The sequence below is a fragment of the Micropterus dolomieu genome, linkage group LG07, assembly GCF_021292245.1.
Source record: "Micropterus dolomieu isolate WLL.071019.BEF.003 ecotype Adirondacks linkage group LG07, ASM2129224v1, whole genome shotgun sequence".
NCBI lineage: Eukaryota > Metazoa > Chordata > Actinopteri > Centrarchiformes > Centrarchidae > Micropterus > Micropterus dolomieu.
This window is the reverse complement of record NC_060156.1, coordinates 17,529,595-17,545,994: the sequence shown is the minus strand read 5'-3', so window position 1 is coordinate 17,545,994 and position 16,400 is coordinate 17,529,595. Positions and strand designations below refer to the sequence as shown.

Here is a 16,400-nt window from a genome sequence, read left to right as displayed (position 1 = left end):
CTGACCTAAACCCAATTGAGCATCTCTGGAGAGACCTGAAAATGGCTGTCCACCAACGTTTACCATCCAACCTGACAGAACTGGAGAGGATCTGCAAGGAGGAATGGCAGAGGATACCCAAATCCAGATGTGAAAAACTTGTTGCATCTTTCCCAAAACGACTCATGGCTGTATTAGATCAAAAGGGTGCTTCTACTAAATACTGAGCAAAGGGTCTGAATACTTATGACCATGTGATATTTCAGTTTTTCTTTTTTAATAAATTTGCAAAAATTTCTACATTTCTGTTTTTTTCTGTCAAGATGGGGTGCTGAGTGTACATTACTGAGAAATAAAATGAACTTTTTTGATTTTTGGAAAATGGCTGCAATGAAACAAAGAGTGAAAAATTTAAAGGGGTCTGAATACTTTCCGTACCCACTGTATATGGCAATATTCACTCTGACTGTCCACTCAACAGTTGACTACAAGTAAATGGTTTGATAGAATTATCCACATCTGTACTCGGGAGATGGCTGTATCAGGCGTTCAACAGGTCTGCATTGCGTTGCACCAGTCTTTCTGCATTGCTCTTGCTAGATCAGTCGGTTCTCTCATGGGAGCCTCGAGGTAGCACCTGATCAAAGAGAATAATTCAGGTGGAGCAGAAGGTAAAAAGAGAAGGTAAAGCTCAAGCTGGGATAGAGTCAACAGTGGTTTGTGTTACACAGGGAAAGAGGGTAAGAGAGTTTTGGATGACTACTTCTGCATTGCGTTTCCACATGAGGCAACCTCATTTTACAACATCTTCTTTCACAACTTGTCCAGAGAGGTGGTTTTAAAATGATGTTGGCAGCCCATTAGGTGATTGCGAGTTTATTTCCTCATATAGCATAGGGTCATCAGTGATGGTACTGCCTGCAAACTCATCACATATGAAGCACAAAGTGAATACTAATGCCTTGTTTTTCCTATTTCAGTCCCCCTTTTAATCCATGCACATACCCGTTCCCAAAAAAAGATCCACACTGAGGTCTGTGGATTATCCAAAGTAACTGGGGAATCGTTTTTGGGAAGAGACATTGCTGTTGAGTTTTTTAAATGTAATTTTTGACTGCTGTGAGCACCACAAACTAAATGTTATTCCATTGCCTCCATTTTATTGTGGATGTGGCAGAAATCTGTAAACCTGAACAAATACAACTAAACCTTTCTGCATGGCCAGATACCACAAGGCATAGTCAGGGAAAATATTTTTTTTGTGGTTAGGTTGAACTGACCCTTAAATATAATCAGGGTGACTTTTTGCGGTTTACATGTTACACTCTTTGTGTTTGCTTTTCACTAAAATGCAGGATCCATCATTTAGGAAAGGAGCTGTCAGGCCCGTGAAGAGAGAAGAGTAATGGGAGGCTCATAGGAGTACAAGATAATTTAAAAGTAACACGCCAACGCTGCTGCTTCTTGCATCCCCGGATGGGAATAGTTACCAGCACACCAGTTCATGAACAGAAGCACAAAATCTTTAATTGGCTCACTGTTTCCATGAAAAGTGAAATGATAAGTTATGTGTACTCAGACTTTGCTTTGACAGACCCCCTCTTTAGGAAAGTGCAGGGCAGACATACTGTGCTGCCCTACAACGGACTGGGGACTGTTTGCAAGAGACGAAACTGTACAGGACAGTTGTCATCAGGTATTCACAGTTATCACATAGGAGTATATTAAGAAGTGACGGTTTGTTGAATCTGACATTGCAGTTGTTTAGGTGTTTACTAATACTATTAAAAGGTTCTACACACTTGTACTGATATCATAGATGACTTGTTGTCTGTAAAACAACTGAAACATTTCAAAATATGTGTTACTAAACTAACTAACCAGCGTTATTACTACATCCAGTCAATTGTAAATCAAAACAGGGGCCCAGCTTTCTCGGAAATAAGAAACCACATTATTTCTTTATTTCCTTTTAATGAGGCAACATCATGATGAGTTGAAGGTGAAGTGATTTGATAATGATTTCTCTAATCTTGCATAACCTGTGTGTTTGTTGCATACTATGTTTGATTGCTGCCAAAGATAAACGCTTGACACTCAGATGCGGTCAGACATGGTGGATATTTTGACTGATAACAGCAGGAATGGTGTACAAGTCTTAAGATAGAGGAGGGCAATTGTCTGCACATCCAGTCTTATATCAAAGTCGTGCAAATCTGCACCCTGGATTAAAAGATCCCATACAGAGTAAACAGGAAATGGTTCATCCCAACCATGGGAACGTTCAATCGGAGAACGGTGCGCACTGGTTTGCTGTTTTCCGGGTTGAGCGACGTTTCCTCGAAACAGGCTTTGAGGTACGTTTTCTCTCGTTTGGTGGGTGTGTCAGAAGGATTAACCAATCAGCAGTGACATGTAAACACTGCCCTATTATAAAGGTACTGTAGTGTGCTTGCATAACACAACAGGGTGTTTCACCATTTAAATAAGCGTCTTGCTACATTTTGTCAGGGCTGAACGCGCCATCAGGTGTGACTGCTGCTGCTGTTTGGGTGGAAGGCTGCCATATAGCATCTGCCATACATACATAACCCTTTGTTGAGAATTTGGCTAAATCTAGACCTCTAAAGATTGTAAAGATGACATGTCAAGGCGACTGAACCAATAGGATACATGAGTTTTAGTACCAGTACAAACCCTTTTCTCAAATGCAGTCAAGTTTTAAAACCAGCCCTGCTTTAGCTTCATCCCAGCAGTGTGACTATGGTGTTGCATAATTGACAGTGTAAATCGTGTCTAATTATCTGTTGCTAATTTCATGTGATCACTTCATAATTCAGTCTCCAGTGGAAAAACAAACTAAATGAACAATAAATTATAGTGACTTTTTTTACATGTAAAAATGGTATGACCACTGCTGCTGTTGTCAGGTTCATCAAGAAGTGGTTTGGGCAGCTGTAGAGAAGCACCCGGTTGTGCTTTTTGTGGAGTGGAACTTGACAAAAAAAACATGATATCATTGTATGTCCCTTCATAACCCCTTCCAGATGTAAAATGAGTCTAATCGCTCCTCACTTGCTCGACTCTCATGGCCATTCATTCATGAAGAGCATGCGGCATCTTTCTACTCTGGATGTTAATGATATCTGATCACTCCTTACATTAATAGCAATTGTATCTTCTTACTGCTGAGTGCTCCTGTTAGAGTGTCTCTGGATTGCTAATTGACTATAATGATTATATGGGGAATAGGAAAAGCTGAAAGGCAGTGCTTGCTTTTGCTCAGGGCATTTTTCCTATTTGTTTCCACGAGCTGGTCATATTCAACAGTTCATCAAAGTTTCCAAGCCAATAAGACACTGCAGTGTGGAAATGTTTCTTGCCTCCAGTCTCAGAATGCTCAAAATGGCATAGAGCATCTCTTGTTCTCTGCATATCCTGCAGCAATTTTATTTTTATTAAAAAATTTTTTTTGGGAAGATCTTGAAAAATTCGACCCTGCTACAGAGAGTTGTAATGAAAACCAGCAACTAACTTTTGTGTTTCTCTCCATATTTTGACAGGAAAGGGCTTGGTGAGTGACAAAATGTTTGTTGTTTGAGTTCGTCATAAAGATGTCTGTCTGCACTTATACTATATATTTACACACGCATTGTTTGCACAATAGAAAAACGGCAAAATCTGTTTTTGTCCATCTTTCTTGGTGAGAAAAAAATCTAAACCGTACATTACAGCCACCAGATGCTAAGAATTGGGGCAGATACAGCCTTGTGGCTGGGTAAACCTTCATTCTGTCCCCTCCTGCGCTCCGTGACTGTGCTTTAATGCAAGTTGCTCTCATTTACACATTTTTTTAATTTCTGTTCTGACAACTGAACTAGCATGGAATAGTGATTTGATGACTATTAATAAATACGACCTATTGATGAGGTGAACAGTATTTCCTGGATTGCTGTGAGATGAGATGTTGATCAGATCAGTACTGTATGATCACAAACTCATCTGACAAAATCAACATACAGTTTAAAGCGGAAGGGACTCAGAGAGAAGGTTCTGGGGACATGCTTTTTGATGTGGCTCTAGAAAAGTAGATTAAAATTTACAGAGTGTAGTACAGTTAATTTGAAAACAATACTGTAGCTTAAATCCTCTACATTTTTGTTATTTGAAGTGGAATTGATCCATTTTTCACACATACTTTATTTCTCTCTTTACCGCTCTCTGTTCAAAGGAGAAACACACCATCACCTCAGGATTTTCTGTCTCCTGCCCTCGAATCAAAACAAGCAGCATTGTACATCAAAGCTGTGTTCACTACATTTGCCCCGCTGTGCTTTACAGTGCTTGCCTTTTGTTGTTGTGCCAAAGGACATGAGTACCAGATTGTCACATACAAAGTTAAAAATAGAGGCAGTACATCCCATTTGAACCAGAGCTGCAAAAACAATATAAAAAAGACACAAGGAAAACTATGCTAATATGTGAGGTTTGCATCACAGGGAGGCTGTGTAGAGAGGATTGTGTTATAAACCTTACACAGAACAAGCTGCTCAGAAGAGAAGACATCTCTTAATGTGTATGGAGTTCATGGAGGTGTGCAAAGTGAACAAGCAGTGCACTGTTATGGAAGGAGGTAAAGTGGGCATCAAGCAGTAGAGAAAACAACCCAAGTTTAAAGTAAACTTTATGGCTGTAGAGAGGAAGAGAAGTAGAGGAGAAGAGGAATACAGTAAGAACTCAATGCAGTAGAGATTCATCGTTGTTTATCTTTCGGTGCAGTCATTATGATTGAATAATAATATCAAATTAACATGATGCACCGCTCTGGGCTTAAACAAGCAGATACTGCATACACATACACAAGCAGATATAGCACACATAATGTGATCTCTAACAAATTAGGGACCACCAGAGGTTGATACTTCAGTAGAAAAAACATCAATACTAACCATCTCTCTGCACAGATAATGTGTGATGCAGGGATTAAATAACACTAGTGATGCACAAGCATTCCCTAGTGTGTTGCAGTAATTCTGCTGTCAAAATAGGGTGTTAAATACATATTCTTGTGTCATTTTAACATGCAACACACAGGGTTCAGAATTGGCCACCAATTAACCGGCCACCTTTTTTAAAAATTATATCGCCATCATACCCAGAGGGGTTTTAGGGGCACTTCTCCTGGATAGGGCTGGGCAGTAAAACAATAATGATAATTAACACAATATAATTTTCCTCAATAACAATATAACAAATGTTTACATTTTCCATCATTTGGATCACAGATAAATAAGCACTTAATTTTTTTATCAAGATATTTATTTTGTTGATGGAAAGGGAATGAAAAAAGATTTCACTCAAATTTACTCATACCTCATGTCTTAAGTGATCCACTGTTTGATATTAAGTGTCATATTCTGACCATAAAGAACAGTTTAAAACCACATTAACAATCTTTTTTTTTTCTTCCTTTCACTCAGGAGCAAAACTCAGCCTTTAAACTTGAAAGAAATAATGATTTGACATTTATTGTGAAAATTATTGATATCGAATTTTTTCCGTGATAACATCCCTCCTCCAGGATAGGCTGCAACTAACGACTATTTTCATTGTCAATTAATCTGTTGATTATTTTCTCAGTTAATCGATTGTTGGTCTATAAATTGAAGATGAGAAAATGGTGAAAAATGTCGATCAGTATTTCCCAAAGCTCAAGGTGACGTGCTCAAATGTTTTGTTGTGCCCACAACCCAAAGATATTCAGTTAACTGTCATAGAGGACAAAAGAAACCAGAAAATATTCACATTTAAGAAGCTAAAATCAGAGAATTATAAATAATTTATCGATTATCAAAATAGTTAGTCCTGCTCTACTCCTGGAGATGTAGTGCTCTCTAATCTGTCTCTCTAGCACTCTCCGTTTTCTCTTTTGACTTTTAATGGGGGAAAATAAAAGCTTTGTTTAACCGTCACCTCTGTGGGAGAGGTTACATTGATATCCATATGTGTAGAAAGAAAGCTGATCCTTGTAAAGAGATATCGAAAATCGAAGAGTGAAGGGGGGAGAAGTCTTTGGGGATCACCCCCCTCAGTGAAATGGGACCACCCAGCGGCTTTTGTCATGGAGACTCACTCAACAATGTTAGTTCTACTCTGAAGAGGACGGCTGAAGCAATGAGAGAAAATGAAAGTGACATGTGAAAGATTGCTTGTAAAGAGAGGTTGGGGGGAAGGATGGTCCGGCATTTCTGTCATTATCCTTTTTAGGAAAGATAAGATTTAAGGTATTTTTGTGTAGTGTGTGAAAGTGCAACACTGAAGCCTCAGTCGCCAACACGAGTGAACTAGTAACTCTACCTCTTCATTTCTCAATATACTTTATTGTATAAACAACAGATGAAACTGATACAGTTGCCTGCATTAGGGCTGCAATGATTATTTTCATTATTGATTCATTTGCCTAAAGCCCAAGGTGACGTTTTAAAAATTATTGTTTTGTCAAACCAACAGTACAAACAACAAAGAAAAGAAATTGTCATAATTAATAAATTGGAAGAGGAGTGTGTTTGGCATTTTTTGCTTGAAAAATTAATTAATCAAAACTAATCTATAATTTAATCTAGGGCTGAATGATTAATCGTTTTCCAATCATCACTGTTTTGATGGTGTCTCATGTTGTAATGCTCCGTGACATGTTTTATCTGTTACACAGAGAATATTGAAATCGCATAATCTGGCACAAAAATGGCAATTAGATTTTTTTCCCCCAAATCATTCAGCCTTAATTTAATCTATGATATAATCTAATACTGTAAAATACTGTGCATATCCACACTCATTTATATATTATTTTTCTTTATATTTTCTACTTTAACTTTCTGTTATTATTTTATTCCTAATACCTTGATGTGCAAGTGAGCAATTGTAACGAAAGAATTTCCCCTCTGGGTTCAATAAAATATTAATGATTCTGATCTAAACAAACTCATATCCACACTTTAAGCTTGTTATAATGAATAAACATGCCAGATATATTTGGTGCCTTGAGAAGTCATTGCCATCTGTGTGCTGAATGCAGCTCAGCAGAAGAGACTCATGAGAACAATCATGTTGTTTTGTGCTACAGACGCAAGAATGAAACTGAGGCTAAAATAAAACTTAACTAACTAAAATAAAACTACATTCTTTATGTTTTGAGGTGGAGGGGTGTATCTTAATAGGGAAAGCAGCATGGTAGCGTTGACATTTTAAGAAAACCAATGTATCAAAATTGGCGGCTGTGGCTTGGAGGTAGAGCGGGTTGTCCACTAATTGGAAGATTGGCTGTCGCATGTCGAAGTGTCCTTGGTGTGCGAGTGTGTGTGAATAATTAGTTCCTGTTTCTGGTGAGCAGTTGGCATCGATGTTGGCAGTGAAAGCACTTTGAGTGGTTGGAAAACTAGAAATCAAATGACCACATGAAAACAATGTTAAAGGGGTCGCTCGGAGTGATGAACCCACAGAGATTTATCCCCTCAATCTGCAGCTCCCCTCGCCTTTAGTGAGCTTTATAGCGAGTTTTGTTTAGCTGTCCGATCTACAACTTTACTGTTCAGGTTCACTCTTACCGCTCTTATTACGTTGTCTTTGGTTACAGTAAGCAGCTGTTTTAAGTGGAAAAACTTAAAAACAAAACACTGTTCACTACCTGTTCAGCATGAGCCAAGGAGACAGACACATTTAATGACTAAAAGAATATAGATATTAGATATAAAATAATGTAATTGCCTTATTTTTTATATATATATATATATATATATATATATTTTTTTTTTTTTTACCAATATTGCAATTACGATTTAATATGCGATTCATTTTTAAGCTCTTTACCTTCTGTATTATTTAAAACAGTCGAGCAATAAATCAGTGTTTTCAGTCACGTGACATGCGCGGTGACCTGGAGGGCAAAACAACAGACCAACATAGCGGCTCACACCGCAAGTCCCCCGTAGAGACACCGCAAAAGCAGTCAAATTTTATTTGGATCACCTTTCAACTTACAAGAAAAAAATAGAAAATATGAACACAAACTGCAAGTGTTTGGCATATCCGATCCACATAACGCATCCGCTGCCGCATTTCTACCGTTAAATAAACGGCAGGTCCCTGCCGCCGCTCGACTGTGGTAATGTTTACTTTTACCTTCTTGGGAATCCCTCACCTAACACAGCCCAGGCATGAACAGCCAGCAGGGGGCGACTCTTCTGGTTGCAAAAAGAAGTCCGGCTCCATTAGAAATAATGGTAAAATTAGCCTACTTCTCACCTGAATAATTACTTCAGTAAACACTTTCCTGATGAGTTTATGGTCTCAATCGCTAGTTTCATGTCTTCTTCAATACAAAATTATGTTCATTTAGTAAATAATGGTCCCATTTATTTTAAAATAGACCAAAAAGCAGAGTATGTATCAGGGCGGGATTGTCTATGATGATTGCTAGACAAAATTGTCAGCGCTGTTAAAATGACAGTTAACGTAAATTACAGGTGCACCTAGCTAAGCAAGCTAGCTAGCTCCGCACGCAGCCGTTAGCTCAACCGTCTCGTTCAAATATGGTCACGGCCTATCGGCCAAACTCAAGGCTTCAAAACAGCAGTCCACAAACCAACGGGTGACATCACAATGACTACGTCCATTTCATGGCATTAAATAATATGCTATTATATCATCAGGTAGGCCTAACGTTACATACAGACCACAAGAAAAATAAAGTTCACCACAGTGTGATATCCAGTAAGCGCTCAATACAAAACCCACAGTTCAACGACCAATTATTGAGTCTAACGTTATCTAAAAAAACTCAAATACTCAGTTTGAGGTTCAATTCAAAAGTTGGCCAACGAAAATAAAACCAAGTGACGCCTCTTGTGTTTAATAGACAAGCTTAGTAATTCTCCGACAACACCGTAGTCCCCCACCTCCACAGCCTCAGATGCTGGTAAGCAGCACACTGGCTGTAACCAGGCTGTAACTCGGGACAGGATGGGCCTCTTTCGGACTTGTGAATTTGGTTTGAAATGCCGTTTCACAGATATTTCCTGAGCTGACTGGTTGCCATGTGTACTTTGGCTTGCGATACCGATCGCCACAATACACTTACCTTACTACACGTGTTTTTTTGTTTTTTCCTGTCCGCCAAAGCGGCAGATGGCTCAACGATATCACCAACCAACACCACCACGTTACCGCGGGTGCTATTTTCCCTGTGTGACACTAAAGTTTCTGTAGTGTCAGCTTCTGTCAAGCTTAAGGCTATTGCACAACAACAAGTCAAGGTACAGCATAACGTGCAAAGTTGATGCTTCGTCTGCAGACTGCTTTACTCTTGGGTGTCATGTGACCAGAGTGTAATCGCAGCCTTTGCGAAAATCTTGTTTTATCATATCGTGATAATATCGCAAATGCAATTAATCGTTCAGCCTAACTAATGATCACATTAAGGAACTGGACTTTTTAGGGATTTTTGGCCGTTTGCACTATGGTTTTAGATTGTGCTTCTTACCACAGTTTTGGGACAGATGAGTTTGACAAAGAAGCCTCTTCTGTCTTCAAATGCAGTCATATGGTGTGGGGATAGCAGCTCTATTTTTGTGGTCTGAGCGTGCCTTCCTCTCAGTCCTATTTTGAGCCAACAGAGAGAAACCCTCTCAGTGTTGTATTTGAGAAGTCCTTCTATGGTTCGAGTTTTGTGATTTTAAAAAAACAAAAAAAAAAACATTTTGACATTTTGATGGCACTCCCCTGGAGCTGAAAAAGAGCAACCACCAACCTCACCACAGAGCGTCAGATAAGCTCGTCATACCATACCCTTAGTTTAGGGCCTGTGAGTGTGTGAGATAGAAAATGTACTGTAGCTTGTTGGGGTTGTAAATTATTTCACAATATAGCTGTCACTTAATTTTTTGTTGTTTTGTGTTTGTTTTTCTTTATTACAACAGGGAATCGTGGCAGCAGCTGCTGTACATGTGGTCGTCATTGTTAACAGTGACTGCATTGAAAGGCATCTAATTCTGCCATGGCCTGGTTTTGTTGTTTGAGACAAATCCTTCTGTGAAGAAATCACAGCGCCTTGTCCACAGTAGCTCTAAGAGTGAGTCTGGCTTCCTCATGTTTCAGCCTGTTCACTACAATCCAAATGCTTCAGCCACTGATTGCCAGTAGGTAGTAAAGCAGTAAGCAGTCCTCCTTCCTGTGAGTAGCAACTACTGCAAACAGTGTGGAAGGGATGGGGGGAGGAAATATCTCCCATTCGCTGAATGCTGCCTGCCTTTGACCTGAATGCCAAACACAGAAAGCCCTGCCAGTAGTTTTTTTTTTCTCTCCTTTTAAACATCCCCTCTTTTTTTTTTTTTTTTTAATAATCCTCTTTTACTTTCCTTTTCTCTTTGTGTGGTGTTGAATGAGCCTCTGAGCCTTCCCCCCTTAGTGAAGGGAGTTGTGAAGTGCTAGTGAAGCCCAGCTCAGCAGTCTGTCGCTCATCTTTCCTCTTTTTACTCTCTCAGCGGAGGAATGGGGGGTCATGAGCTCTCAAGCGTTTTTCTTTTTTAATCCCAATCTCTCCCAAATCTGTTTGTTTTCTTTTGTGTATGTACTTGTACGCTTTCTCCCAGGAGAAGCGTTTTTTATTCAACCACCTGTCTGTCTGTGAACCATATCAAGGAAAATGAGCTAGTGGCTCTGATTAAATGACAAACGTATAATAATCTTTTCTGTTTATTGAATCCAGTTTTCACCCCCAGTTGACTTAAGCCCAAATGGTTTAAAACCTGACTTTCAGATTGATTTCTGTATAAGCTGTCCTCATGGATTTCATTGTCCCTTCAAGAGGGCATCAGAATGAGCAATGGTATGGCTGCCACTCTGACATACATGATTGCCCATAGAGGAGGATGGTCCTGATTAGGAGTGGCATTCCCATCACTCTGCCTAATGAGCAAGGATGTCAAGGAGATAGAGAAATTGGTATTATGGAGGCAAAGGGAGGCAAAGTACTCATGCGAGGAGGGGAGAATATCACGTGTTATTCTGCTAATTTACATTAGGTGGAAAGAAATGACACTAAGGTAGAATGATTGTCGAGCTTGTGACGTATATTAATGCAAATCTGACCATTTCATTTTTGTAAAAATGAAATTTTCCTTGATCAATTCAAGGTGAAAAGGACTTAAAACAGAGTGTGTTGAGTGTGTTTCTGATTTAAAAAGTAAGTCAAACGTATGGACCACACACTGACAATTATACCCTGACCAGGAGTTTTAAAAAATCTGCAAACAATATATCAAGTGATAGTAATGTTTCTTAACAGATACCTTAGATTTTTAAAAATGTTTTGTGTGTGTGAGACAAAGATACATACTAAGCAAGACCTTAGTAAAAATAAACTGTCAGTGGACTTAAATGGCTGTGTGATGTGTTATTTTGAGGGGACAGCAAATTTACACAGTTATACTAACTGTACACTCACTCTTTTAGCAAAGTGTCATTTCTTCAGTGTTGTCACCAGAAAAGAAATATTCAGATATTTATATTTATTTAAAATAAATGAAAGTTCAGTCACCACAATAAAATTTCCCCATGTGATTAGTGCTAATGATGCAGGATGAAATCACCGAAACCGTCAAATAAGTGAGTTACAAAGCCAGATGACTTCATGTCTACAGCTTTTGGTTTGTTTGTAAAAAGGCAGTGTAAACCAAAGGGCAACCACCGGGGCTGAAAAATGCAGTGAACTGAATGGCCACCTGAGTCTGGCTCCAAAAGCGAGTCTGTCCCCATAGACCTGGAAGGCCTGTGCTCAGGTCTCCAATGACACCAAGAATCTTATGCATCTTTTGCTATTTAGAGGAGGAAAATGGAAAAAGTAGAGAATCCCAAACAAAGCCAGGTATAAATACCACTGAACACATCTGATCTGCTTTGTATTTCAATATCTCAAACCTAGTGACAGCGAAATACCGTGGAGCATTTTCCCAGCAGACGTCGTCCGGTTTGCTCATCCAACTGTCCAAGCCAGGAGGAATAAATGCAATAAAACGCAAGGAAAGTAGTAGCTTGGTCTAATCCAGCAGCTATAGCCTGAGGTGGATAGAGGCCACAGCTCGCTCACATACCTCCTGTCTCCTGGAAGAGCTGACATCACCATCCCTCATCTCGTCATAAATCTGCCCTTCCACTTTTATTTCCTGCGCTCTCCAAAGAATCACAGCTGCCACCATTTTTTCTCTCATCCTCTATGTTGAACTGACCCCTCCACCATCTTCCTCCTGCTGCCTTTGCTGCCATAAAAGTTCTGGAAAGTTGAGTAACGTAACTTGTGGTGACCTTAACATAAACTCTCCTAGTGCCGTGTTGCACAACTCCCACATCCCTTGCCTTTTCTCCTGTCCCCGTCCCAGCCTGCAAAGCAATCCTGTTTGACAGCTTTAGTGACGGCAAGCAGAGGCACATTCACAAGTGCAACGCTCTATAATACAAACTGTTTGTATTTTTTAACTGCTTGTAGAGACGCAGCTAAGCTAGACACTAGACACACTCATGCAGTGACACACAACCCTGCTTTCGGTTGTGACTGTAACGGTAAGAATGTATTCAGTAATGCCTCCGCTGTGTCTGTGGTTGTGGCCTAATTGAAGTGGAATTGAATATCTTTGGTTGGAAAAAAAACAGCCAGCACTTTAGAGTGCTCCCATTTGCATTTCATAAAATGTAGCCTCCACAGAAGATACCAGTCTTTCCACCAGTAATGGAATCTTTTTTTATATGGTCTAATTTGTGCAGCTACACATCTCATGAGTCATAATTCTGTTTCGTGGTTTCACTTTATGTGCTCTGCCCTCTCATTAACAGATAAAATGTAAGTGACGATAGGGGTAAGGGAATTTACAATCCACCTGCATCTTAAACGTGTGCTGCCGCATTTTTCTTCCTTGCATCTAGTTTCTGGAAAACTCTATATTGTTTTACACGTATACTGAATATGCCTGACTAACCCACAGGCTTTCTAGCACACAAATGGATCAATACTGTTTCCATCTAACTGTGTTTGACTCAGCAGGGGTATATATTTGGAATAACAGTATTGGTTATAAATTAATTCACATAGCAGCATTAATAAGCTCTGTTAACTGCTCTGTTAATATGTAATTGTGTTGTACAGGATGTTTATTGTTTCTACTCCTGAAGGGTGTTGGTGCCATAAATCAACACACCCCACAAACGCTACTGACAGCTTTACATCAGATATGAAAATAGACATTTGACACACACACATTGTTTACAACATGACTATACATTCTGTATCTTTCGAATTCACCCTCATCTTCAGAGAGCCACTTTTCATCTGCATCATTTTTACTTTTATTTATTCCAGTGATTCCAGTTTCCAGCCGCAGACTGTTAACTTTGCAGCAAGCTAAATATAAACTGGATTGCTCAGATGGTTCTCATACCATGAGACGCTATTTTTTTTTTTTTTTCTCAGAAAAGGTTTTCACAGAACAGGAATAAACTGAATTACGTCAAACTTTCTCAGTCCCTCCACACATATACCCAAACAGACAATTTCCCATTTTGGCTGTCTTCTGAGCAGATGCATGTAATTTCTCGGTTAAGGTGCTCCAGCAAAACCCGAGTCAAATCACCTCCCCTAAAGCCCGATGAAATAGAGCATATAATCGCTTTCTGTCTTTGCGTGTGTATGTGCGTTTAAGAGAGAGAAAGCATGCAGAATGAGCACATAAATTGATTTTGTGTGTGTTTTGATTTTGTGCGTTTTAAAGTTTTTCTGATTGTGCTGCCCTCTACCGAAGAAGCCCTTTTCAGAGGTTTTGAGTAGTAGAGGTTGAGAGTACTTTGGCTGAAGCCCATGGGCCTCATCATGTTTGTTTTACTGTTTTCTTCCGGTGCGGGCTGTGGATGTGACTCCTCTGTGTTTTGTAATTGTTACACAGAGGTGCGGTGATCACGTGGTCAGCAGTTTGATATTTAGCCATAATCTTTGTCCAAGGAATTATCATTTTTAGCGCCAGTGTAGGCACTGAATATTACCACGGACATTAAACTCATATGTAGCCTGGATATGTAATTTAGCCTCGTTGATAGACTGGCAATCTGTCCACTGTGTGTCCTCTCTAATGCCCAGTGTGAGCTGGGATAAGAGGTTTAAAAATTCTGTGCAGGGATGGATATGGATTAATTTGTAATGACTTTTCACTTGTCACAGCACAACTGAGCCTCACACACACACACAAGTAGACTCTACATTAGATATAATAATGCATTTACAGACAAGTGAAGGTCATATGATAGGTATGTTATGCAGTCTTCTTTCAATGATGCCCGTCATGTTGTCTTTTTAAAATGTAAATCGCCTAATGGGTTTCTTAATTTTGTAGTATTTCTTAATAATTAATCATTAACTTATTAAACACACCTTTCTTCCCCCAGTCGCTTTTTGAAGGTGTGGCAGGCAATGTGACAAGTGGCTGTCTGAACCAGCATATATCACACCATTTATAAGTCGTGTTACTCGTCGGCTCACCCCAGTCCTCCTCTTCTCCACAGGGGGACTCCATGAAAGATGACAGAGGAGGTGATTGTTGTAGCCAAGTGGGACTACACAGCCCAGCAGGACCAGGAACTTGACATCCGTAAAAACGAGCGTCTCTACCTCTTGGACGACTCAAAGACCTGGTGGCGTGTCCGCAATGCCGGCAACCAAACGGGGTACGTGCCGTCGAACTATGTCGAGCGCAAGAACAGCCTGAAGAAAGGCTCACTGGTGAAGAACATCAAAGACACGCTGGGTAAGAAGAATTCAGTTTCATATTGGTCAGTATGTGTGCATGCATGAGTGTGTTAGCCTGAGTCTCCTCAGGAGAAAAATTATTGCTCTCCCTGTGTCTCTGTCCTAGCTGGGCGCTGTCACTGTGCACTCCAGGGATCCTGTTGAGTTGGCCGTTGCTCTCAGCTGTCAGCACACTGTCTCTCAGTCCCCCGGTCATGACTTGAATCCTTTAGACTGTGGATGTAGCTGCCAGCTTATGAGTGTATATATGTGTATATAGTATGAGTGGCTATAGCTCAAGTTATTAATACATATCTTGGCAAGACAAAAACAAGTAGGCTATTTATAAGCCACTCAAAAAAATGAAGGTTCTTTTATATCCAGCTATAAAAAAAAAAAAATAAAAACACTATTGGGATCTAAGAAAATTAAATGGTTACATGACAGAGGTCGCTTTCATATTCATATAGTGTTATTTATAGTTCCTCATCTCATTTTGCCATTTAACATTACTAAAAAACTCTTATTAATAAACATGTTTCTTTGTGTGTCATATGAACATGTATACACACTTAAAGCATAGTGTGCGACGCACTTAGCTCCCCCCTGTGTCAGGGAGCAGTGTCTTTAACCTTTTCCCAACACAGCTGTTGTGTGCGGTGGTACATTGATATTTGCCAGTGAGTTCTTTGGTACAGGTGTCTGCCTTCAGCCACAGCTTCACAACATCTCTTTATGTTGATCAGGCATCATGAGATGGCTTATAACTGATGATCAAATGAACTAATACTAATGTTGGGGGGGGGGTGTGTGTGTGTGTGTGTGTGTGTGTGTGTGTGTGCGCGCGCGTGTGTGTGCGTTTGGGTGAATCTTAGGCATAAAAGCACTTTGTTCTGTGCTCAGGCCAAAAAGCTTTATATACCTGAAGTCCATTTCACTCTGCACTTTCCAATGAACATGGATATTGAGTGAAATAGCCCCATTTTCCACTCAAACAAGCTGTGAATGTGCAGCGATTTAAAGCACATTATGTAGTCTACAGCAGTCACATCAAGGACCCCTAAACTGACAGAACATCTTTCGTTTCTGTTACTCAGGCATCATGAAATTGGCTTATAACCAGTTTGTAATAGATATCAGGCTTCCCAACAACATATGATTTAATTTATATTATTTTGAATTTGGTGGTAAGGGCACAGCATTACTGGGGCTACTGAAGCAGCTAATCACCCATAGAGTACAGATGTGACGGCCAGAAAGCAGTCTTTACAGAATGAGATGGCGTCAGTTAAAGATGTGCGCTAAACCCGGGTCTGTTGTTATATAGTTCAAGTCAAGAATGAAAGAATTAAGATAAATATGACCAGCTTTCTCTACTTTCTTTTAGCGGGAAAAGAGCTGGATGGAGCACTGCACAGATATTCATCTGTTTTGACAGTCTTAGCATCCAATTACCAATTTTTGTTGGGACGGTACAGGGAGACGGAGAAACGTGGTTTCTAACAAGACAGAATGATCAAGAAGTGCAATCATTATAAAAATAGTAACTGCGTGGCCCTGAAAGGCAGCCATATTTAGAGTTGGGGGGGGGGGGGGG

The 16,400-nt window shown here is 39.8% G+C and overlaps 1 protein-coding gene across 1 annotated transcript in view; it reads left to right on the top strand.

The window, feature by feature from the left end:
• nck2a (NCK adaptor protein 2a) overlaps positions 1-16,400 on the top strand; it is a 46,938-nt gene that overhangs the window by 20,721 nt on the left and 9,817 nt on the right. Inside the window, exon 2 of the mRNA XM_046053479.1 lies at positions 14,581-14,822. Within this exon, the coding sequence (XP_045909435.1) occupies positions 14,597-14,822 (226 nt within the window). The 5' untranslated portion in view covers positions 14,581-14,596. The remainder of the gene's footprint in view (positions 1-14,580; positions 14,823-16,400) is intronic.